The 27065-nt window shown below is 42.9% G+C and overlaps 1 protein-coding gene across 1 annotated transcript; it reads left to right on the forward strand.

Annotated features, from left to right (window-relative positions):
- The first annotated feature begins 1462 nt into the window (after positions 1-1462).
- On the forward strand, positions 1463-27065 carry etaa1a (ETAA1 activator of ATR kinase a). Its single transcript, XM_085981620.1, has 6 exons — positions 1463-1691; positions 9123-9260; positions 15116-15189; positions 17216-17316; positions 21533-23877; positions 25182-27065. Exons 1-6 carry the CDS (start codon positions 1529-1531, stop codon positions 25307-25309), a joined length of 2949 nt encoding a protein of 982 aa, XP_085837746.1. The 5' UTR covers positions 1463-1528; the 3' UTR covers positions 25310-27065.

Genomic DNA, 27065 nt, shown 5'->3' on the forward strand with positions numbered 1-27065 from the left:
TATTGATTTCTTTGTGGGTTCAATGATGAGACATTTATGAAAGAGAATGTCTTTTTAATCTAAAGCTTGTTCAACTCTTTATACAGCATTACAGGAGACACCATGCTAGTGATCCATCTAGAATGAAACTGAAACTAAACTCAACTGCTTGTTTCTCACATGACCTCTGCTGGTCAGGCATAAGTAATCAATACATGCAAACATGCTGGTAAGGCATCATAATCAAACAGGCAAATAACATCACTATTTGCTGATATCATTACACCTACTTGCTTGAGAGATAGAATTCTGGCCGAACCTCATACTGAACACCCAGAGATCGTCAGTATGAAATCAATTGCAAGAAGGTGTGTTTACTGGACTGGATTGGACAGTGATCTTGAATCACTTGATCATGAACACATACATGAGTTTGACTCAGTTCAGACTTCAGTAACTGAAGTACCAGGTTCAAACAAATCTGAGATAGAAACCGGATCATCTTTGAGTTCGGAACCAAAACAAAACAGCCCGAAAATTGGTTCAACACCAAAGCCTTATGTAAGGAGATCAGGAAGGCTCTGCAAACCTGTTATTAAACTGTATTTGTAGTTCATTTAAAAGAAAAAAAGCCAGGAGCTTTTGTTATGTGGTACTTGTAATGCTGGGAAAGATGGGACCATAGTTTTGTTGTTTTTGAGAGGGCATACATACATTTTTTTTTAAGGTGGAAAGCAGTGTAATGTATTATCACATGGTTTGTCGCATGGTTTTGTATGAGCATTCTCAGTTCACTCTGGCCTATTAAAGCAAGCACATGGACTAGCAACTCATCGCGTCTCTGCCCTTCATATGTTTAACCCAAGTAGATTACAGTCATCAAGCAAAAGATCTAACAAAAGTGCTCCCTTTTCAGAGGGGCACAACTAGTAAACACCAAATAAATTACACAAAGAGGAAAAAGGAAACATCAAATTAAATAAGAATATTATCATCTGTGGCTCTATGTAATTCTATGTAACTCAGGTGTCAGCTGTGGCTCAGTGGGTTGTGGGTTCGAAGAAGAGCAGGTGAGTTCTCCCCGGCATCCTGGCCAACATTTATCCCTCAAACAACATCACTAAAACAGATTATCTGGTCATCACATTGCTGTTTGTGGGAGCCTGCTGAGCACAAATTGGCTGCCATGTTTCCTACATTACAACAGTTCAATAGTCCTTCATTGGCTGTAAAGTGCTATGGGACGTCCTAAGGTTGTGAAAGGTGCTATAGAAATGCAAGTCTTTCTTTCTTTTAGTGTCTCCTTATGGGTTATATCAGAAAACATTTTTTCCTGTTAAATTTCCTTCCAATTTGATTGACACCAAACTAAGAGGCGGGATCAGGCCAGCAACAGCGCAACCAATCATAGTTCGTTGCAGTGAGCGGTCTCAACCAATCGGTTAATGGAGAGTCCTTAAAGGGGCGGGGAGACGGGTTATCGGAGGTTTTTTTTTCTGGTTTGTAAAGCAAGATGTCGGAGCCGGGCCGGTGTGAAGCGGCCGAGTGAATGATGATGGCGGAGGCAGGCGGCGGGAGGCCGAACCCGAACCCGCCTGTCACACCCGAGGATCCGAGTAAGGCAAGCGCCGGCCGTGGGCTGACTCCTCGGGCCAGGGGCAACCGGCTGAGCCGAGACCCGAAGCCTGCAGCTAGGCCCAGGGAAGCTGAAGGTGAAAAGACGCTACCTATCTTCGTCAACTAGTTTCCTCCCTCATTTCAACTAACCAAAGGGAACGATTGCAATAATAATTATTGTATGTCTGTAAGCACACACATTGTAAAAAGAAAGACACAGCCAATGAAGTACCTTTTGAAGTGTAGTCAGTGTTGTAATGTGGCAGCCAATTGAGCACCGCAATCTCCCACAAACAGCAATGTGATAATGACCAGATAAGCTGTTTTAGTGATGTTGATTGAGGGATAAATATTGGCCAGGATGCCAGGGATAACGCCCCTGCTCCTCCTCAAAATAGTGCCATGGAATCTTTTACACCCACTTGAGAGAGCAGACGGGGCCTCGGTTTAACGTGTTGACTTGAAAGACGGCACCTCCGATGATGCAGTACTCCCTCAGTACTGCACTGGAGTAACAACAGAAAATGCTGGAAACACCAGGTCAGGCAGCATCTGTGCAAAGAGAATCAGAGTTAACGTTTCAGGCCTGTGACCCTTCGTCAGAACTGGAAAAAGTTAGAGGACTGTCAGCCTAGATTTTTGTGCTCAAGTCTCTGGAGTGGGATTTGGAACTCACAACCTTCTGACTTGGAGGCTAGGTGTTACCGTTGAACCACGGCTGACACGTAAGATGTGCATGAAGATGTTTTCCGCCTTCCATTGACTTGAGCTCGTCCAAAAATCTGCAAGCCGTATCCTAACTCACACCAAGTCCTGTTCACCCATCACCCCTGTGATCGCTGACTGACATTGGCTCACGATCTGGCAACACCTCGATTTTAAAATTCTCATCCTTGTTTTCAAATCCCTCCATAGCCTTGACCCTCCCTATCTCTGTAACCTCCTCCAGCTCTACAACCCGCCATGATCTCTGAGCTCCTCTAATTCTGGCCTTTGAGCATCCCTGATTTTCATCGCTCCACCATTAGTGGCTGTGCCTTCAGCTGCCTGGGCCCTAAGCGCTGAATTCCCTCCCTAAACCTCTCTGCCTCTTTACCGCTCTTTAAAGATGGCCCTTAAAACCTATCTTTCCCTGTCCTAATAATTAATGCCTTATGTGGCTTGATGCCAAATTTTGTTTGATAACACTGCTGTGGAGCATCTTGGGATGGTTTACTATGTGAAGGTGCTATATGAATGCAAGTTGTGATTATTTTCAAAGCTCTTGGGTCAAAATAGTGCATGACAGAGGAAGGGTTGGTAGTGGGACTAATTGTTTACCTCTTTCAAAGTGCCAGCCCAGGCATGAGGGGCCAAATGACCTTCTGTGTTGTATCATTCTACGACAAACAGGAGGGGGAATGAGCAGAGAGTTAAGGAGAGAGCCAGACCATTCAGGAATGAAGTTAGGAAACACTTCTTTATGCAAAGGGTGATAGAAGTGTGGAACTCCCTCCTACAAAAATTAATGGATGCTTGCTCAATTAATAATTTTAAAAACTTGAGATCGATAGATTTTTACTAGGCAAGTTTATTAAGGGCTATCCAGGCACAACAGGTGTATCACCCATGAGCGCATTGAATGGCGGAACAGGCTCGAGGAGCTGAATGGCCTCCTCCTGTTCCTGTGAGGTACCCAAGGCACCGTAAAAGGGAAGGATTTTGAGGTTATTTAAAAAAAAAAAAAGTGGCAGGAAGGTAGAGAGAACTTTGGCATGGAGTGGGCAGAAGCATAGCGACCGAATGAGCAACTGCCAGTGTTGGAGGGGCGGGGGTTGGGGGGGGGCCGGGGTTGATGGTGCAAGGAGAAATTTTGTATTTATAGGGGCAAAAAGGTACGTGCGAGGGCATAAGACTGGAGGCGATCTCTAAAGTAGGATGGGATGAGCCCACTGGGGAATTTGAAGTCAATCTGCTAGGGATGGTGATGGGGGGTGTGGGATGTTGTACAGATGAAGATGAGGGCAGTGGCATTTTGAATGAGTTGAAGCTTTTGGAGGATTGAGGTGGGGAGGCTGGTTGTCAGAGTGGCAGAAGATGAGTCTTGAATTGGTGAAGGCACAGACTTGGTTTCAGTGGAGGGGGCAGGTTGCAGAGATGGAGTGGAGGCAAGTGATGTTGTGCAGGTGGAAGTATCAGGTGTGGATGAGATTTTCCACATCTTGACTCAGACTATATGTTAAAAGTTATATACTTCAGCCTGGCCATTGTATTCAATTGGAAAATGGTCACTTGGTAAAGAAAGCTTTACACCTCGCAATTCCTTCCTAATGCCGGCCAGTAGTTTTACCATGTTAGCATCTAATAAGTGAGAGAGGATCTGAATGATAAATATGCCTAAGCAGATAATCACATTAGAAGACAAAGTAAGGTCATATCTACAGCTTCACTGTGCCAGTACCTGCTGCATGAAACCTCAGACTTGTCCTCATTTAATCGTTACCTGAATTGCCCTCTATGTGCGGGAGGGAAGACTGTGGGTTCCGGAACAGTAGTAATTGGCGTATAAGCATATCTTGCATTCTTTAAACTTTACCCATATGCCATGGATGTGCCAATCTGCCCTTATTGCAATTTGTCAGGGGTTCTGTTTGTCTCAGTTGGTAGCACTTTTGCCTCTGAGCCCGACTCCAAAATGTAAGCACATAATCTAGGACAGACAGTACTAAGGGAGTGCTGTGTTGTTGGTGATGCATTAAATCAAGGCCCTGTCTTCCATTTGAAGTAGACATAAGAATTCGCCCAATGTCCTCGCTCAACCATTGCCAGCGAAATCAGATTAACTCGTCGTTTGCTGTGCGCAAATTGGCTGTTGCATTTGCCAACACTGACTATACTTAAAATGTAATTTATTGGATGTGCTGAGCTTTCGAGTTGCCTGAACACATGATAAGGCACTCTATAAATGCAAGTTCTTTGTTGCTGTTTATAGCAGCTTGGGAAAACAATGGTGGGGGTGGGGGAAGAACAGGTATTTGTATTGGGTGCCTCTACCCAATTGAAACAAAAGAGAGATGATTGTGTTCTATATCAATGAAAACTATAGCAGTGGCTTACAGAGTATTTATTTACCTGATGAAATCTGTGCCAAAGCCAAATTTCCCTAGGATATAGAACAGGTGTAGGTTGGTTACCAAGGATCACTCAGAGAGTAAAGTCTAAGGGAAGAAGTCTCTGCAAGGAAGTTGTCAGGGGACTTGAGCGGGTCAGTACATGATGAGGACTTTAAATTAAAAAGGGATAGTAGAGGATGCAGTGTTCAGAAGAGAAGCAGGTGCCCCTGGAGTAGAGGGAGCCTGAGGTAAGACGAGAGCTATGCTGATGTGCTTTGGGCAGGGCACGTGGTGGAATATAGTGCCAGGTCAGCCCATAAATCAGGTCTCTGTCAGTGACAGGAAGTTAGTAGATTCATCCGCAATGAGATCATGGATGGTGGGGCCCTTGTTTTTGCAGGACTATTGGTAACAGTCTGGTGATTGATATCCCTCTGGTGGGGTTAGAGAAAGAGACAATGGAAAGTGCAAGCGGAATAAGGAGGAGGTTGGAGAGGTTCGCCTGGAATATCCACGGGTGCTTTGGCAAAAGACAGGCCTATCTCATGGAGAAACAGAAGAATAGGTATTTCTAAAAGGGCTCAGTTAGTCTCCCACTGAAGTTATGGTAGGGGAAAAAGAAGAAGGAACTAGTATTTATACAGCGTGTTTCATGACCTTGTCTTCCTAAAGTGCTTTACAGCCAATGAGTTCATTTTGAAGCATCACTGTCATATAACGTAGGAAACGCGGCAACCAAGCTCCCACAAACAGCAATGTGATAACAAGCAGATAATTTGTTTTAGTGAGTTGTTTGAGTGACAAATATTGGGCAGGAAACCGGGGAGAACTCCCTTGCTCTTTGAGATTGTGTCATGTGATCTTTTGCATCCACCTGAGAGCAGATGGGGCCTCAGTTTAACATCTCATCCGAAAGACGTCACCTCCGACAGTGCAGCACTCCCTCAGTACTGTACTAAAGTGTCAGTCTAGATTTTATGCCCAAGCCTCTGGAGAGGTGAGCATGCTACCCATTGAGCCACAGCTGACACACGAGAGCCCCGCGTAAATTCAGGGCCATTATGTTTAGCCCTTATTTGTTCTCTGAGCGCATGGGAAGTTTTGTATTGCATCTCCTACTGGTGGGTCTGGACCCATAGCATGAGCAGTTTATTTTTTACATTCTTTTCAGCTGAAGTGTATCTTACAATGTTCATTGCATTACTGCCTTGGGGAGGCTTACCATAGGAATGCTTTGGAAGCCACAATGCCTTATATGCCCCCAGGTGTTGTGTGAATTACTGTCTCCAGCTTGTTTTGAAAAAATAAGATTGAACAATAGATTATTGTTCGTTCATCACTGGGAAAATTTTGTTTTCAGAAAATGGACAGAATGTGAAGGAGATGAATGAGTGGTTTAAGATCACTGATTACTGTCTTCACTGCATGGTGTGCTTACTGCCCTGTGACATTCAAAAACGAGTACTTCAGGAATGTAGGACATGAATTGGAGGATAATACATCAAATCCCACAGGGATAGGTTGGTATAAGCTCAATGAATCTACCAAACTCCAAAAGATCATCCCAGACACTTATAAAGTCCCTAAGCATCCTATGAAACTTTTCCAAAATCTGATCTACAACATTAAAATTTCCATTTACAATCCATGAAAATTTTGGTGGTTCTATGACCTTGATGGAAATCGTCCTGAGGAATATTGCCTAGCCAATATTAAGAGGCTTCTTTGTTAATTGAAATGACTCTGCCCATAGCAAACAAATCTTTCAATACAACATTTTCTCTCCATCATTTGTTCTCGTGAATTAAAAGGAAGCCATGTATCAGTGCAATCCATGGTTCTTAAGTTTTAATAACTCATGAAGTCAACTTGCCAATGTTCTGGCTTGGCTCAGTTGGTAGCACTCTTGCCCCAGTCAGGATGAGGATTTGAGTTAAATCTTGGGTGACACTGTGGTGAGATTTATTATAATAACTTAAATTGGGAATTACAGATTGCTGTAACTTTAAAAAAAAATCTGAAGTCCTTTCTCTACAAACATCAACATCACTAAAACAGATGACCTGGTCATTATCATATTGTTGTTTGTGGGAGCCTGCTGTGTGCAAATTGGCTCGTGCGTTTCCTACATTGCAGTAGTGTTGCACTTTAAAAAAACGTACTTCATTGGCTGTAAAGTGCTTTGGGATGTCTGGTGGTCGTGAAAGGCGCTGTATAAATGCAAGTCTTTTTCTTGTTCTGTTTGTCTTTCTTTCATTGCCCGTGATTCAACCTCAGTGGTTATAATCATCCCCGACAGCTCTCTGCCATCGTTCCCGAACAAAGCAGGTGTCTACCAAAAATAAAGTGCAATCAAATGGCTGTTATGGTGGGTTACTTGTTCCCTCCCTCTTGTCATCCACATTTTTAAGCTAGACCTTCTTGTCTGAAGCATTATACCTCTCAATGAACTAGCCCCTTTCGAAATACAGGAAACTTTCGATTTACCGGCACCTAAATAACCGGAAATTTCGGTTAACCAGCAAAATTCAGGAGTAGGTTCAGGTAAGTTTTACTTCATATTGTACTTGCCTTCCTCGATCTGTTGCTGTGCAAGGGTGTGGCTGCAGCTGGTGCTAAGCTACAGAGACGCTTGGAACTTGTGGCCATTGTTCTGCACCTGTTGCTAAGCAACAGGGTTTGTTGCTTTATACGGAGCTCTCAGCTCTCCGTATCTTTTACTATAGCTCTCGGTTATCCGAAATTTTTGATGAACCGGCACCATGTCGGTCTCGTCGGTGCCGGATAAAAAAAGTTTCCTGTAGTAAGCTTTGCCTCTCTATACAGAGCAAACATTTTCTCAAACTTATTAAGCTGTCCTAACTGTAGAATTCTAATACTTCCAATTCAGTGCTGTTGTTTAAAATAAACCTTGATTCAAGCAGTAAGCATTCAAACGAAAACCTGTGTGTAAAATGTCCTTGCATTTTTAAATGGTTAGCACCCTGAAAATATTTCATCCATTGCAAAATTTGTTCCCTTATTTAAGATGTTTTTTCTGTATTTTTGTTTGATAGAGGTTAGCAAATAGTTTTAATTTTATCTGTAATTTATAGAAATCTTACAATGAAATACAAAATAGTTATGTTCAGAATTTATGTTGCCTTAGCACACAATGGCAACAACTTTCAACTTTGGGGGTGGAAAACTGGTAGCACTGAATCTGATTTTCAAAGGCAAAGAAATCGGACAGGGTATATATCGGCCGGTCGCTCTGATACCCCCAGTTTTCTGCCCTGCCAAAGTTTAAAGCTACTTTCAGCAATGATTCTTCTCAGTAGTGTAGCTTAGCCTAGAATTCCCGATGTCCCAATGTCAAATCAAAGACTATAATCTACTCCTGATAATTGGAAGTAATTTTTGCGCTTAAAAAAAAACTTGAATTGTCTGGTAATTCAAATTAAACAACATATGGAAAGGTAGCAACTTAATGCTGAAAATAATTGAATTCAGATCATTTGAATGAAATTACTTTGAATTAGGATTGCATATGGAAAGTAGAATTCAGCAATTCTGTGTGAACATGGATGTGTTTATTTAAAAAAAAAAAAAAAAAAACATTTCTCCACCAATTTTTCTCCTCACTGAGGGCTTGGGTGCCTTCCTTTACCATACCCTGCGGACATTATTCACGTGCACGTGATTGTTGGCAGGCTATTTGAGTGAGGGTGAGGATTGGGCAGTACAGCTGAGCCTGGTCCTGACCTCTGCTGGCATCCACGTGTGCACTTCAAGCAGCAGTCTATTGGATGGTAATTAGGACTGGGATCACTAGCTACCTTTTTCTCCTCACTCGGTGTTTTAGCGCCTCTACTCCTGTCATGGCTGAGATCAACTAATGCAGCACACACAAGGGAGATTGAATCTGGGACCCTTTGGATCTTGCGGAGCCCTCAGGGGGAGCCCATGAAGATAGTTTTTAATAGTTAATGACTGAGAGAATAATTTCCCTGAGTTTGTGAGGTTTATTTGAATGTTCCTTATTAGCAAAACATTGGAAGCTAATAGGTTATCTTGTGAGCGGATAGCAGTTTCGTTATAATGATGTAAGTAAATTGGAGCACTGGATTATTCTGTCCAAGTGGGGCCTCTCTCTACTGAAGTGCTAGAATTTCTATTTGTGTTTCCTCTGTTAGGGATTAACAATGCGTACCAAATCCACTATATTAAGAGTTGCAAAAAGCAATGTGTTAGTAATGGAGACTTATTTATTTCAGATGCTATTTTGTTATACTGTACTGTGGTTGCAGCTCATTCCATAAAGGTGTTCATATATTTGTATATGTATCGATGCTGTGTTATCTGAATTGGGCTGACGGCCTGCTCTAAAAGTGCTTATTTGTAGTTGTACTCCAATCTCTGCACCATATCTAAACTGTATTTTTTATCTTCCAGAAATATTGTCATATAAAACTCCTAAGAGGATATTAAGAAAGCAACAGCTCATTGCTAATCATGATTCCCCTGTCAATGATTCCGAGTTACAGCAGGATATTTATTGGGACCAGCACTCTCCAACCACATTTAAATTAGGTAATGTAGCACATGAGCTAGGACTGTTCAAAAATTCTGTGTACACTACTCTGCTTTTTAAAAAAATCATGTCTTGCACTTTTTTCTCTGCTTTGACATTTTTCTCATTGCTTTACCTCTCCTCTCCTTTTACCTGGCTCAGCATGTATGCGTCTTGAATCAGTCAATGCACACACATAAGTATATATTGCCTGTTGTGTCTTAATAGCTGTTTTGCTATACAACTACTGTAAATGTTAAGCATTGCTCTTTTATTTTAACCACTAATATTGAATTAATGTTATCTCTGTAATCTCCTCCAGCCCCACATGCTCCGAGATATCTGCGCTCCTCTAATTCTAGCCTTTTGAGCATCCCCGATTTTAATCGCTCCACCACTAGAGGCCGTGCCTTCAGCTGCCAAGACCCCAAGCTCTCGCTAAACCTCTCTGCCTCTCTACCTCTCTTTCCTCCTTTCAAACACTCCTTAGAACCTACCTCTTTGACCAAGCTTTTGGTCATCTGCCCTAATATCTCCTTATGTGGCTTGGTGTCAGATTTTGTTTTATAATGCTCCTATGAAGTGCCTTGGGACCTTTTACTACATTAAAGGCACTATATAAATACAAGTTGTTGTTGAATTGATCAGCTCTATAACTCATTGCATACATTTTAAAGGCACTGCATATGTTGTGTGAAGCTATTGCATATTATACAGATTAACAGGCTCTATTGGCAAAAAAAATTATGCTTATGTTGTGGTGTATGTGCCTTTAAGAGCCCCAGGTGTGCGTAATGCCGGTAATTGCCACTTGGGCTATATAAGCCTGTGTATTGTGTATATCCTTTAGAACCCCCCCCCCCCCCCCCCCCCCCCCAGACTTGCTTAGTAAATACCTAGGAACCAACTCCTGTCTTCAGTGTCTTTATCTACACACGGACACTACAGTGGCGACGAAGTGGAAACGGATTTACCTGCAATTCGGCAGCACCTCAACATCGATTCCTCCAGCGTCCAGAAGACTCAAGGAAGTAATAGAAACTGTGGTTTCACCAGCTGGCCAAGCTGGTGGCAGGTACTGCGCTAATCCTTCCTGGGCTTCAGGCTGGGGCTCCAGCGGCGGGCTCTACAGCTGAGACAGGCAGCGAAATCGGAGGCAAGCAATAACGGACTGGGAGGGTGCACTCGGGAGACGGCCGGCGCGGCAAGCAGGTCAGCGTTTAGACCTCCGTCGGGAACGAGTCTCCAACAGTGAATAAACGGGAACCACAGTAAAACAGCCTTGTTATCGGTAGCAGCGGCGGGAAAGCGCGGGAAGCGCCATATCGTTGCTACAGAGAAAAAAAAAAAGCGCGGGAAGCGCCATATCTTTTTTGAAATGCCTAAGTCTGGCAATATTGATGCTTTTGATAATGAAACAGAGCCTAACTTTGGCAATATTGATGTTTTTGATAACAAGATAGAGGATTGGACCACATATGTAGAAAGAGTGGAGGTGTTTTGCACCGCAATTGGAATAGAAGATGAAAAAAAAGCTTCAGTGCTTCTGGATCTAATGGGCGCAGAAACATACAAGCTGTTACGCAACTTAATCACTCCAGCCGAACCGATGGACAAGAATTTTGAGGAGATTGTTGATACCCTACACTGCCAATTCGAGGCAGGACTGGCAGATTCTCTGCAAGACAAATTCATCTGCGATCCCCTAAGTGTAGAAACGCAGAAAAAGATATCTTCTGGAAAAGATTTAACACTGGACAAGGCTTTCAGTGCAATAGGAGCGGCAAAGATACAGCAAAGGCAACAGGACTTCGGCACCCATGAAATGACACGGGGTTTCGAGAGATGTTATCGCTGCGGCAGATCCAACCATGACCAGAGGGATTGCTGGTTCAAAGAAAAAGCATGCAGGCGATGCGGAAAGATGGGACACATTCCACGTGTATGCCGATCTGAAAATAAAAAATTCACTAACGGGAAAAGAATCAATAAGGAAAAGCACAGAAAGGTACAAATGATGACGGACAGTAGCTCCAAAGACCAGAAGAGCGATAGCAACTCCGGGAACAAGAGACTAAGCTCTCTCAAATTACATAATGTAATTGCCAATGAAGATTACCAGACCATTTGGGTTACCCTCATAATAGCAGGGTCCCCAGTTAAAATGGAGCTAGATACAGGATCAGCTCTAACCGTAATAAATCGACGAGATTACGAGAGGCTATTTTCGCATATACCTCTAAAAGACACATCCATTATCTTAAAAACATATACGGGGCAGAAAGTATACCCCAAAGGAAAAATAAAGGTGCCTGTGGTATACAACGGCAAAGAAATACAAAAGTTGTATTTATACATTCTACAAGATGGTGGTCCACTGTTGTTGGGACGTGAATGGATAAGGAAGATACGTTTAGACTGGCACTCCATTCAGGCACTGACGGTGACCAGTAAGGAAAAAAACAATGATGACATCATACCTGAACGATTAAAAGACATCTTGGCCAACGCCAAAGAAGTGTTTCAAGAGAAACTAGGAACCTTGAAAGGCATCACCGCCTCAATAAAAGTGGAAGATGCAGCAATTCCAAAATTTTTTAAGGCAAGACCAGTGCCATACGCAATACGTCCGGCAGTCGAGGCAGAGCTGGAGAATTTGGAAAAGGCAGGCGTATTATCCAAAATAGATTGGAGCGAATGGGCAACACCCATCGTTCCAGTCATGAAAAAAGCATTGAAAAATAACTGAGGAACAGAGAAAAATTCGCATCTGTGGGGACTTTAAGGTGACTGTAAACCCGGTCCTTCACACGGTACAGTATCCTCTTCCAAGGATAGAAGATATTTTCGCCTCACTATCCGGAGGAAAACGTTTCACAAAAATTGACTTGGCACAGGCATATCTACAGATGGAGGTTGAGGAGACCTCTAAAAAGTATCTCACAATAAACACACACAAAGGCCTGTACCAGTACAATCGACTGGTTTTTGGAGTAGCATCAGCTCCAGCTATCTGGCAAAGAGCTATGGAACAAGTCCTGCAAGGGATTCCGGGGACTCAGTGCTACCTAGACGACATCCTTATAACAGGAGAAAACGACAACGAGCACCTTGCCAATTTGGAGCAGGTGCTCACTAGGCTGAAAGAACGGGGCCTACGAGCAAATTGCCCCAAGTGCGAATTTTTCCAAAATCAGGTATCTCATTGTGGCCACATAATTAATAAGGAAGGGTTGCATAAGTCACCTGAAAAAATTGAAGCAGTTATAAAAGCCCCAGCACCTGAAAATGTTTCACAATTGAGGTCATTCCTGGGATTAATAAATTACTATCATAAATTTTTACGGAACTTATCAACTATTCTACACCCTCTTAATGATCTTCTACACACAGGAGTGATTTGGAAATGGAACGAAGACTGTAAACGTGCCTTCCATAAATGTAAAGACTTAATCACATCCGAGAAAGTTTTGGCTCATTACAACCCATCACTACCAATCAGACTGGCGTGCGATGCATCCCCTTACGGCATAGGAGCGGTATTGTCCCATAGATTCCCTGATGGCTCAGAACGGCCGATAGCTTTTGCGTCACGCTCATTGAACTCAGCTGAGCGTAACTATTCCCAGATAGACAGGGAAGCACTCAGCCTGGTATGGGGAGTGAAGAAATTCAACCATTACCTACACGGCCAAAAATGTACCTTGCTGACTGACCATCAACCCCTCATCTCCATATTCAACCCTAAGAAAGGTGTCCCCATTATGACGGCACAAAGACTACAGAGGTGGTCCCTTTTTCTAGGGGCACACCAATACAACATTGAATACAAAGGGTCAAAACAGCATGGGAATGCTGACGGTTTATCGCGCCTGCCGTTGCCAACGATAGAAGAGGCACCTACAGTAGACCCAGTAGAGATATTCCACTCTACCATAGTGGAATGTCTACCGGTGACAAATTCTGCCATTGAAAGGGAGACAAGAAATGACCCTACTCTCTCACGGGTCTACGATTTAACAATGAAGGGATGGCCAGCACATGGCGAACCACTGTTGCCAGCATTCTTGCAAAGAAGAGAACAGCTGTCAGTGTGCCGAGGAACCTTGATGTGTGGATCCAGAGTGGTGATTCCACCCAAACTCCAGGATAAAGTGCTAAAGGAGCTTCACGAGGGGCATCTGGGTGGAGTGAAAATGAAGAACCTAGCTAGGGTGTTTGTATGGTGGCCAGGTATCGATGGAGACATCGAAGACATGACCAAGAGCTGCCTAGGATGCCAGAAGGTCCAAAATGCTCCGCCACAGGCCCCTCTACATCCATGGGAGTGGCCCTCATCTCCCTGGCAAAGGGTGCACATCGACTTTGCTGGTCCATTTATGGACTCAATGTTCTTAATCGCAGTTGATGCACACTCCAAGTGGCCGGAGGTAATAAAGATGTCCACCACCACGGAAAAAACCATCACAGTATTAAGGACCATATTTGCCAGAAATGGGCTGCCGGAACAGATATGTTCTGATAATGGACCGCAATTTGTGTCCGAAGAATTCAGAAAGTTCTTAAAGAACAATGGGGTAAAGCACTACACGTCCGCCCCATACCATCCCGCCACCAATGGATTGGCTGAAAGGTTTGTCCAGACCTTTAAGAAGGCCATGGGTAATGAAGACATAAAACTTCAGCACAAGGTGGATAACTTCTTATTTGCATATAGGAATGCAACACATATGGTTACAAACCAAACTCCTGCCATGATGTTCTACAATAGAAACCTAAGATGCCGGCTGGATTTGGTCAAGCCCAACATCCGAAGGGACGTGGAGAACCGGCAGTTTCAGGGCATGAATGAAAGGCCAACTAGGGCCTTCCAGATAGGCCAACCGGTTTTGGCCCGGGACTACCGTACCGAGAAATGGCAGCCTGGAACTATCTGCACACGACTAGGACCACTGATGTATACCGTGGACATCGGAGAAAGCATAATAAGGCGCCATGCTGACCAAATCATCAAGTCATCCGAAAAGGGACAACCTACACCACCACGCTATACATCTAACGATGAGGTAGAGATATCCATATCTACCTCCGATCCGGTGATACTGGAACCCGATGAACCCGACACTGGCCTTCAAGCCGAATCAGCCTTGCCAGAAGAACCTACTACACCACCAGAAACTACTACACCCCCAAGGCGTTATCCGGACCGAGTCAGGAAGCCTCCTGAGAGACTAACTTATAATTAATTAATACAGCAATGTATATTATTTTGCATATAACATGTAATTAATAATTACTTAAAATATGATGTACTAGTTAGCTAGAAGGGGAGGAATTGTGGTGTATGTGCCTTTAAGAGCCCCAGGTGTGCGTAATGCCGGTAATTGCCACTTGGGCTATATAAGCCTGTGTATTGTGTATATCCTTTAGAACCCCCCCCCCCCCCCCCCCCAAAGACTTGCTTAGTAAATACCTATGAACCAACTCCTGTCTTCAGTGTCTTTATCTACACACGGACACTACATATGTGGGATTCTGTTTCCAGTTGGAAGGCCAAGTGAAGTTGTTGTAATGTTCACTGTAGAACCACAGCCCTAATTTATTTTAAACTAATGCCTCTGCTAAAATACTTGAGCAATTTCGGGCAAAGGGGTTGAGTATTTGTCGGCTAGTATCCCACAGCATTATCTCAAGACCATCAAGTTTAAAATTAGGTGTAGAATTGCTTTATTATTTCTAGTATATTGCAAAGCAGAAAAAAACCCATCAGTTTGTTTGCGAAAAGTAACTGAGAGGTTTTTGGCTTTATTGAAAATAAGTAATGGAATTTGAAGGAAATGAAAGTTAATTTAGCCTCTCTCCTTTTCTTATGCAGACAATGGAAAGAAGTCTATAGCTTGTCAACATGCAGTGGAAATAGCCGACATTGTAAAGCGTATTGCTCCTCAGGTAACAAACTATTTTGTAAACCTATTATATTAGATCGGAGAATGTGGAGCAGTTATTGAGGTATGTTGGAATGAGCTCTAAATTAACTCAAAGTTTACGCGTGTGTAAAAAAAAAAAAAAAATGCCAGTTTTGCATTGAATTTACAGCACAGAAACAGGCCATTCAGCCCAACTGGTCTAGGCCGGTGTTTATGCTCCACACGAGCCTCCTCCCACCCTACTTCATCTAACCCCATCAACATATCCTTCTATACCTTTCTTCCTTGTGTGTTTATCTAGATTCCCCTTTAAAGGCATCTATGCTATTTACCTCAACCACTCCCTGTGCTGGCGAGTTCCACATTCTAACCACTCTCTGGGTAAAGTAGTTCCTCCTGAATTCCCGATTGGATTTATTGGTGACATGTATTTGGCCCCCTAGTTTTGGACTTGCCCACAAGTGGAAACATCTTCTCTATATCTACCCTATCAAACCCTTTCATAATAAAGAAGTCTGGTAAGATGTTGATTGGTTCATGTCCAAGAGTTGCTGATAGTGTTTAATGACACCGTGTCTGACTAAAGTGATGAATTGAGAATGAACTAGAGGGAATGTTGTTGATTTGCTGTTGTTATTAACAAGCTTGTTCATTAAGTTGCTATATCATTGACAAAGTTTGCGATATTCTAAAGCGTAAATTTAATTGATTTTTTTAATGGTATAATTTCACTCATGAATATGCAGTCTACCATTAATGACTAAATTAGCTAATTTGGTAATTGAACAAGAAGTGGGTGCTGCAGCGAAAAGGGACTTCAGATTGCTTTTTAAAATCTTTTGTCATAGAGTGTGCGTGATTGAGGGATAATATTGACCAGGACACCGGGGCTATCTCCCCTGCCCTCCTTCGAAATAGTGCCTTGGGATCTTTTGTCCACCCGAGAGAACAGACGGGGCCTTGGTTTAACATCTCATCTGACAGGCGGCACCTCTGACAGTGCAGTATTCTCTCAGCACTGCACTGGCGTCTCAGCCTAGATTTTTGTGCTCAAGTCTCTGGAGTGGGACTTGATTGAGAGGGGATCTCATCGAAACCTATAAAATTCTGTCAGGCCTGGACAGACTAGATGCAGGAAGGATGTTTATAATGGCCGGGGAGTCCAGAACCAGGGGTCATAGTCTAAGGATAAGGGGTAAGCCATTTAGGACTGAAATGAGGAGGAATTTCTTCACCCAGAGAGTGGTGAACCTGTGGAATTCTCTGCCACAGAGGACGGTGGAGGCCAGTTCATTAAATATATTCAAAAAGGAGTTGGATATATTTCTTAAGGATAAAGGGATCAAGGGATATGGGGAGAAGGCAGGGACAGGGTACTGAATTTGGATGATCAGCCATGATCTCATTGAATGGCGGAGCAGGCTCGAAGGGCCGAATGGCCTACTCCTGCTCCTATCTTCTATGTTTCTATGAACCCACAGCTTTCCTACTGAGGTGAGAGTGATACCCACTGAGCCACGGCTGACACTACAAGAACAAGAATGTCACAATGATAATTCCAAATTCTTCTGTAAGTTATGTATGTATTTAAACCACTAATAGCAACCAGGAGCGCACAGCCTTGCCTAATGTTTGTTGACCCACTCCCAAAGCCAATTCCACCTGAGCCCTGGCTACCCCGTAGGCTAATATTAACAGTTGCTTTAGATATGGGTGTCGTCCTATGTTTTCACTAAAGTGTTCTCAAGGCAAGCCTTAAAAGCATATAAATCAACTTGTTTATGTCAGTGCTGTGTCATGATCCTAGTGTGTGTATGGAAGATAAATAAATGAGAAGAAAGTTTGATTACCTATTTCAATTATGCTTTTTCACTTGGAATGTATGTAGTTACAATTTTCCTTTGGCAGTAGAGATTCCTCTTAAGTGGAATTCTTCTGTAATCTAGTTTCAGTACTTTATTTTCTTAAACATATTTAAACAAGAAAGAAATATCTACAGAGTGTCACTGTTGGTAATTAATCGTTCAATTTGTTTTTGGGATAAGCAGCGATCTACCGAAGTATCTCTGAACATGTGGCTAGGTGAGGATGCAATCCAGTGTAGCCCGACTGTTTCTTTTCGAGAAAGGGTCAAAGCAAATAATTCAAGGTATGTGCCACTAACAGACTGTTTTATAGCATTCAGCGAGGTTAACTTAAGACTGCCCGATGAATTTACTTGTAAAGCAAGTTGTGCTGTGCTGTTATTATGGAAAATTGGCATATGCATCAGTTAAAGAAATATATAAAGCTCTGCATCAATAGGTTTATACACAAGTTGATTTATTAAGGAAACAGTAAATTTTGTGATGTTACAATGCTTGGCTAAAGTTTAACTTTTCTGCATTTTATTGAATGGATTCTACCATGTTCCACAGGTGAAATTGCTATAAAAAGATGATTTACGTTGAAAATACCACTTTCTCATGTCACGGCAGCTCAAAATGACAAAGCCGTTTAATGTATTCAAAACAAAAAGTGTTGATTTTGTTTAGAGTCCTTGTGATATAAACAGAATTTGTTACTAAAAAACGTGACATACGCTGTTAAAATAACTTCCACGGCTCATTTGTACTTGAGAACTGTTGATTGAAAATCTGTTGAGTTTATTTGGAGCAATTTGTTGGCTTGGTTTTCCCACACCTGAGTGTGTGTGGTGCTCAAAATTGATAACTGTTCTAAATTAACGGCAACCATTGCAGAGTCCTTAAGTAATATCCTGAAATTTTCCAATTCACAAAGCTGAAGTAAAAATGCTTCAATGTCATATAAATCAGATTTTTTTTTGCTGGGGCAGACTGACCTTTGTTTACTTAAGTTTCCTGGGGACACTCTGTTAGTAATATAATGATATCATTGGGTCGCTGATCAAGTTTAATGGAACCTGAGAGATATTTCAAGTTTGAAAACAAAGCTCTTAACTTGTTTACTTACAAGTTACTGTTTTATGAGCAGTAACATTTCAGAGTATTATCAAATTTAACTCTGCTTCAGTTAATATTGGCCCTGAATTTGCGGTCGGAGGCTTCCTGCGGGGAAATGCCTCCGATCCACAAATAAAATGCCTGCTTACCTGGTGGTCCGGGAGGTACGGAGACTCTAGGTCCTGGGCCTCTCCAGGTACCCGTGGGTAGAGGCCCATGTATCCCAGGGACCGGTACCCGTGGGTAGAGGCCCATGTATCCCAGGGACCGGTACCCGTGGGTAGAGGCCCATGTATCCCAGGGGCCGGTACCCGTGGGTAGAGGCCCATGTATCCCAGGGGCCGGTACCCATGGGTAGAGGCCCATGTATCCCAGGGACCGGTACCCGTGGGTAGAGGCCCATGTATCCCAGGGGCCGGTACCCGTGGGTAGAGGCCCATGTATCTCAGGGGCCGGTACCCGTGGGTAGAGGCCCATGTATCCCAGGGGCCGGTACCCGTGGGTGGAGGCCCATGTATCCCAGGGGCTGGTACCCGTGGGTAGAGGCCCATGTATCCCAGGGGCCGGTACCCGTGGGTGGAGGCCCATGTATCCCAGGGACCGGTACCCGTGGGTAGAGGCCCATGTATCCCAGGGGCTGGTACCCGTGGGTAGAGGCCCATGTATCCCAGGGGCCGGTACCCGTGGGTAGAGGCCCATGTATCCCAGGGACCGGTACCCGTGGGTAGAGGCCCATGTATCCCAGGGGCCGGTACCCGTGGATAGAGGCCCATATATCCCAGGGGCCGGTACCCGTGGATAGAGGCCCATGTATCCCAGGGACCGGTACCCGTGGGTAGAGGCCCATGTATCCCAGGGGCCGGTACCCGTGGGTAGAGGCCCATGTATCCCAGGGGCCGGTACCCGTGGGTAGAGGCCCATGTATCCCAGGGGCCGGTACCCGTGGGTAGAGGCCCATGTATCTCAGGGGCCGGTACCCGTGGGTAGAGGCCCATGTATCCCAGGGGCCGGTAACTGTGGGTAGAGGCCCATGTATCCCAGGGGCCGGTACCCGTGGGTAGAGGCCCATGTATCCCAGGGGCCGGTACCCGTGGGTAGAGGCCCATGTATCCCAGGGGCCGGTAACTGTGGGTAGAGGCCCATGTATCCCAGGGGCCGGTACCTGTGGGTAGAGGCCCATGTATCCCAGGGGCCGGTACCCGTGGGTAGAGGCCCATGTATCCCAGGGGCCGGTAACTGTGGGTAGAGGCCCATGTATCCCAGGGGCCGGTACCCGTGGGTAGAGGCCCATGTCTCCCAGGGGCCGGTACCCGTGGGTAGAGGCCCATGTATCCCAGGGGCCGGTAACTGTGGGTAGAGGCCCATGTATCCCAGGGGCTGGTACCCGTGGGTAGAGGCCCATATATCCCAGGGGCCGGTAACTGTGGGTAGAGGCCCATGTATCCCAGGGGCTGGTACCCGTGGGTAGAGGCCCATGTATCCCAGGGGCTGGTACCCGTGGGTAGAGGCCCATGTATCCCAGGGGCCGGTAACTGTGGGTAGAGGCCCATGTATCCCAGGGGCTGGTACCCGTGGGTAGAGGCCCATGTATCCCAGGGGCTGGTACCCGTGGGTAGAGGCCCATGTATCCCAGGGGCCGGTACCCGTGGGTAGAGGCCCATGTATCCCAGGGGCCGGTAACTGTGGGTAGAGGCCCATGTATCCCAGGGGCGCAGGCGGTTCACAAGCACGTGGGCCAGCCCAACCAATGAAAGAAAGGAATCCCCATTCATGCTTAATGGGGATTCCGTACATACGGAATCCCCAATAAGCATGAATGGGAATACTCCAAAAAAAAAAATACATGTACACATCAAATAATTTTTTTTTAAAAACCATTACATATTTAAAATTAATTAAAATGCCATTTAATTAAATATTTAAAACAAATTTAATTTTTTTGAAAACTAAATGTAAATGTTTTAAAGGGGATAAAAATAAACTTGCCTTATTGTACAGGTTTTTAAATGTTTAAATGATTGGGGGAAAAAAGTATTTTAATTTTTTTTAAACGCTTGCACTGGTAAAAGCAGGTGTAAGAATTTCACGGGCATTCGCTGGTCAGAAGTTGGGCCCAACACTCTGCCTGCGGATGCCCTTTTCCCGGGGATGCGTTGGATCTGTCAAGATTGCAAGTTCCAGGTTTTCGCACATGCGCTTCACGTGCGAAAACCCAAAATCCGAGCCATTGTCTAAAATTCATGGCCATTTTGGGAGGTGAGTTATGTTGCAGCATTATGCTATAGGTCAGTTTTTATATGGCATGCCATTGAAGAAAGGTAAAATCAGATATAATTTGGAAATAGTCCAATTTTGATGCTTTTTCTTAAAAAAAAAAAAAATGCTAAAGCTTCAGACCTGCCGATATATATTTGCATTGACTTGAAAAGAGGTCATTTTCCCCAATGAAATGGGTAGTTTACACTTTGCTGCTACTTCTGCCCTGTGTGCATCTTGCTGCTCTCTGTACATGTGTTTTACGTAAGCTTCCTCACTTCCTGGTTCCATTCATTTTTACTAACTGTACGCAACTCTGATGCCTGTAAATTTCATTTGTATGCATCAAATCCCCTCGAGAATGAAGACTATTAATACAACAAAATTAAAATTTGTCTCTTTCATTACTTTCAATTCAATTCAGTGTGTTTTTCTGAGGTTGAAGCGAAGGCCCATTAATTGCCCTGCCCCCATTTATTGATTCCTTGAAAGTGCTACTTTGGGCCATTAACATTTGGCTGTTTGGCAGAAAGCTACAAACATTTTAACTCTCACTAAAGACACTATTAAATGGAGAGTGTGGAGCTTGTTTACATATATGGAAGCGTTTCTTTTGACGAGTCAAGCTTTCATACAAGCGATTTGATTTCTTTAAAATTAGTCTGTTAGGATTGCTGTACACAACCTTAGCTTTCCATTTGTCGCTCAACACTAATTTGGTATGTGTGCTGGCCTATGAAGGCATGGAAAAAGTTTGAAAATGCTGTATTTATAAATCTGCATATACACGAGTGATTCCTGTCCAGTTTTATTGTAATTAATTTCTTCAGGACAATTTGACTTAGTAACTTAATAGGGAATGTACATTAAAAATGTCAGTATTCGAACAAGACTTAACAAAATCATGCTGTTCAACATATTAGCATATCTATTGTCAATCTAGACTTCATTGCATGTTTGCTCACAAATGCAGTGTGATGTATTGATTTTTGCTAATTACAGATGAAGTTCTGAGACTCTGGGTTAAAATGACCTTAAAATAGGAAACAAAATGAATGTCTACAAAAAATTCATTTAAAGTAAAGTTTCTTTTTTTTTTAAAGTAGTACTGTATGTGAGAATTTGTCAAGTTCTTATTCATTATAGATTTCAAAGGAATACAGAGGAAGAACTAATGAAGTTAGCAAAAGAATTTGACCGAAACATGGTAGAACAAGATGTCAGTTATGGTCAAGAAGCCTGTGAAGTTAACCGGACTCTAGGTTATGAAGATTCGGAACAAACACTACATACAGAGCGTCCAAACTATGCCATTTCAGCATTGGAACAGGTACCTGAGTCAGTTAAACATAGTGCAGGCAGTGCCCTTCCTATAATCGAACTACACAGTCAGAATAGTAGTCAGAAGACACTGGATCTAGAAGCCGAAGCTGCCGTCAGTGCCTTGTTTGATGGACCCACCCAACTTGCTGGCCGACCTCTGAGTCAGGGCTTCTCGGGCGATGACACTTCAAGTCCAAAATTAGATGGGTATCATACTGCCAAAGCAGTCACAACATCTGCCCAAGACAAAATTGATCATGGCAAAGGCACTAATATGACGAGGGAAGAAGAACTAATGATTTCCTCTTTGATTTCTAAACAAAATAGCAACCCTCAAGCCTCAACATCATTTGAATTAGATCCAGGTAAGGGTCCTCTCTTTAGCAATGCAGCAAGCTCTGAGCATGGCAAAGGGTTTGTTTGTGAAGGCATCGCTACTGATTGTGAATTGGAACAGCAAAAGGAAACTAATGTTCAATCCAAAAGCAGAATAACAGCACCTTGTACATTTGAAACAGTTGCAGAGGATGATGGGTTTGATGACTGGGCGAATGATGACTGGATGGAGGAGGACTCTTTTGTCATGCAAATTACACAAAACCCAGAACTTATTGCCACTCCCAAGGAATCTACACACTTCCCAGAACAGTCAAGTCATACCTTGGATGCTGCTAACCAAAAATGTGCAAAGAAATTTAGTGATATGAGCAAGCCAAAGGCTACTTCTGGCATAGTACCATCTGTATCATTTATGCAGCATGTGCAAAGTCCTGTTGTCAAACCCAAAGACACAAAAATGGTAGGCAAAACCTTACAATTCGGAAAAGGATCTGAAAGAGCAAAGCCAAGGGCTACTTTTACGCTACAAAGCAAAGCTAGCAGTAAGGTGACCGAGCAGGAATCTCTCAAAAAAAGTCAACAAGCTAAAGACTTTAAAAGTGTGGTTAACGCATTAATAAAAAAAGAACAGAGGAATTCTGAAGAAGTTCCAAAACCTCAACGCAGTTCCCATCTGTTTAACGTACCTCCAAGGGAATCGACTTCCTTGTCATGTACAAAACCTTTTAACCAACAGTGGTTGTATAGTGGCCGTGTACAGAAGAATACAAAGGATTCCCTTGTTTCACAAAAGCTTGTTTCCATTGACTGTTCAGTGCTTGCAGAATTGAACTCTATTGATCAGCTGGGATCTGAAAAACCCTCCGGTGCTGGTTCACAGAGAAGGGTTGATGTACAGATGCAAAGTGGTTTACCTCCATTTGCGGTCGATGACTGGAATGATGCAGAGTTCTATGATGAAATTCAAAATATGTTTTGTGAATCAGACAGCCTGTGGGAAACTGGCGATGACGACGATGATTTGAACAGGATGTGCGATGACGTAGAAAAGCTGATTCAAAGTCAGAGCTCTGAGGTGACTATAACCAATGAAACTATAGGACTTAAACTAGCAAATAGTAACCAGAGTTTAACGAACAATGCAGTTTTGACTTCAAACATGCAAAAAAATCAGTTTACTGAAAAGCTGGATGGGCAGCAAAAGCATTTAAATCAAAATCAATCTTCTGTTGTGCCAGAAAGTAAAATCTGCTCTAGAGTACGGTTAGCAGCAAAACAAAATACTGTATCTTCCACGAGGCCTCCACTGAAGCCTACAGGTTTGGCATGCACGGTGTGTACTACAGCTACACTCCCCACACAAAGCCGCCATTTGAATTCTGTAAGCAATTTCCAGGTTAAAGCTTTGTCAAATACCACCAGCATGTGTGCAATGAATTTTAACAGATCTAATTCTATGCCTGGATCTGGAAATGATGTTGGCATTTCAAATGTGCATCAGGCTTCAATCACTGCAAACTTTGGCCGTGGCCACAAACTGTGTGCATCCACTGTAACCGTGAGTCACACAGCCCCAAAATCACAGGGTACTGCTGGCATTACCAGAACTCCATGGTTCACCTTCACTAAAATTACAGATTCTTCTGTGATTGGTATTCAAGGGAACACCAGTAGTCATGTAACACACAGTGTGAAGACTTTTGGCAACAGAGATCATGTAAAAAGCCCTATGGAAAGAAATGTTCAGTCAAACGCATTTCCTACAGCTACACGGTACTCGGCACTACCTCTAAAGAGACATTTTTCTGACTCTACTTTACAGACCACAGGTGAGGAGGCCTAGTTTAGTTTTCAACATTTAATGTTGAATTTCAGTAAATCGCGATTAATACCCTATCATTAGAAATTTTTGTGATAACTAATATCTTGTTTTTCAGGTGACACTACACTCAAATGTTGTTTCAATAGGGATAATTTTCTGACTTTGCACTGCCAATAGGGAGCTTTGATAACGGGTTACGATCAGCGATTCGGGTGCACACCTGAATTTCGGACACAAGCTCCCAGCCAATGAGGCTCCCTGTTAGCAGCATGAAGTGAGGAAAATTATCCCATGTCATTTAATGAGTCAGCATTAAAAATTCCCTCATCAATTAATTCCCAGTATAAGAATTGATCGCTTAAGTTTCACAGATGCAGTGTTGTTATTGTGACTACGTCAGTAGGAGTTGGTTCTCCTCCAGCCTCTTCCCAGGCCCCCCCCAAAAAAAGGTATAAAATGATGCTTTTCACATACTGCCGTTTATAATGTAAACTGGAAAAGCAATGTATATATCATGCTTGATTTAGAAAGGGAGCATAATAACAAAGGCGGTTTGTTTTGAGGGTAGTTACGGTAAAAGGCCAAGTGTGTCAGGACTAAAGGGTGTGGTGGAGGGGAATGCAAGGCTGGCGGAGATTTCAGAAGATAGGTTAAAGCGAGAGCGTGGAGGGATTTGAAGGTAAGGCTTTAAATTAAATTTGATACACTGGAGGACAGGGAACCAATGCAATCATAGGTACAGAAGTAGGCCATTGAGCCTGTTCCACCATCCACCACACATGGCTGATCTGTGGCCTAACTCCATACATGCCTTTGCCCCATATCTCTTAATACCCTTGGTTAACAAAAATCTATCAATCTCAGATTTAAAATTCACAATTGACCGAAGTCAACAGGGAAGTGGGTGTTGGGCGAGTTGGGTTCAACGTGGCACGGTTACTGGTGGCTGTTGGAGTTTGTGGAGATGGTAGACTGGTTGAGGATATTGGAGTAATCAAGTACAGAGGTGATGAAAGCAAGGCTCAGCGCTTTAGAATGCAGGAACGCAATATTACACAGGTGGAAATAATTTTTAGTAAATTCTATACAATGAATATCCACTTCGACAATTGAGCAATTTAATTGATTGTTTTCAGATGATTTTTATGGTAAAATAATCGTACCTGGGGAACTGTCAGCTGACCATTTTTCAAAGTTCCGATTAGCTGTATTGAAACTGTATGAAGTGTTGTATGAAATCAATTTAAATTGTACATCTAAGCTATTAATTGTCTTAAAAGATATTGCTTTATATGCTTTTCATTTGTTCAGTTGTTGAGACAGTGGAGAAACCAGTGGCAAAATGTTCCCTGCAAGAGATTGAAGAGAAGAAGCGAGCAGCATTAGCTCGGAGGAGGATGAAAATGCAAGCTGGCTACACTCATCTGTCATCGACATGATTTCACAGATCCAAAGGTTGACTGTTTATTATAAGAATGTAATAAAGGAAATAGCACTCGGCTGAAGAAGTGTACATTTTCTTCCCAGATAATCTGGGTCTGCGTCTTGTTTTCTCTCTGCAGTGTAGCTGGACAAATAAATGGAGACTTGTGTTGGCTAGTAGGAGAATGAAAGCATATTTACATTATGATGAAGTTATTAAAAAGTACATTGCAGTATTTATCCCACTGGTGTGTTTCTAATATCATGACTTAAAAGTCTTTGTTTTTTTCCTCTCATTTCCACCCTCCTTTGCCTCCTCTTGAAGGCACTGACTCCTTGCTGCGTGACTATTTGACTGTGGGAAGCATTGCATCTGAGGCCAATCTTGTCCAAAGCTCACATGTACAATTCAAGCAGCAGGAGTGAGGGGTCACCAGTGAGCAGGAGAAGGAACCCTGTGTTATTTCCCCTTCTAACTCTGGCAAGGTGGTTAATTGAGGTTTCCCTTTTGCCACCTATTTGCGATAAACTCGCTTAGCAAAGACTGGGGATTGAAGCTGGGACAATCCTGGTCTGTATGGCTGAGCCTTAATCAGATGAGTCATCAAAGAATCCTACTTGAAAGCTTTCTAGAAACATTTTAGCCATTTGGCTTAGCAGTGTTGATGAAAACCTAAGCTGAATTCCTTTAGAGTTATAACCAGTCACTGGCATCCTCTTGTCAATCTTCTCTGATTTAACTGCACAATTATGAGCTGCCCCAGACATTGTTTAAATAGTTTATCTGTGATTAATTTGTGTATTTTTTTTGCAAATAAGAGACCTTCATGAGGATTCATTGTTCCTGTGCAAGGGTTTTTAATTGTAAAGAAAGTTTGCTAATGCTTGTATGTTGATTTTAGTTTCTTATTACTGTTTAGTTTGTCTTGCAATTTTTTTTGTCAGTGTTTTAAAATGTCTTGGGTTCAAGTTCCTCTGGCGGTGCTCTGCTCAAGCTATTCACCTAAACTTTCTTTGTACATGATTTGAACTTTGTCATTAACCCATTAACTATTGCCCCAAAAATGTACGTGGAGGAATCATAGAATGATACTGTGATTTTATGTCACTTTCTGCCATGGAATTTAATGTTAATGTGTTGACCACTGTACTACTGCTAAACTCCCTTTTTTTTTCCAATTATCAACTGAGCATAGTGAAAGCTCAGCTCTAAAATGCTGTCTCTGACAAATGTTTCAATTGGATTCAGGCTACCATGTGAATGAAGCTCTTGTGACATTTTTATTCTGTGTCCCTTGTTAGACAACTGTGCGACAGTGTACTGTGACTTTCGCGAGTAAAAATTTTACCGCACAGGACGTTTTCTATTTTTTTTATAACCTACCTCAAAACACGGACATTTAATGAAAATATTCTTGATCCTGGCCCGCTCGATGCTTTACTGTACAGTCGCTAATTTAATAACTCTTCTGGTGACATACTAGGAATACTTTGTCAGTTATTAAATATCTGCACCTTTTTAGTAAAATTCTACTCTAGTTTTAATATTTTTGTAGTTTTATTTGCACTACATTGCTAATGTTAGAAGCCTAGATCTTAAAGTGCTGCCAGAGAGCAATTGCACTGGTCTGAATCTGTACCCTTATTATTTGCAGTATGTTTCTGCTGCGCTATGTACATAATACTTTGGCAACTGTACATATGTAAGTGTTTTATGTATACCTGGTGCTTTTTAACCAGTGTCTAGACATCTAATAAAAAAAATTGAAGGCG

This window comes from Somniosus microcephalus, chromosome 3, assembly GCF_052327205.1.
Source record: "Somniosus microcephalus isolate GS21.2 chromosome 3, FLI_Smic_1.0, whole genome shotgun sequence".
Classification (NCBI taxonomy): Eukaryota; Metazoa; Chordata; class Chondrichthyes; order Squaliformes; family Somniosidae; genus Somniosus; species Somniosus microcephalus.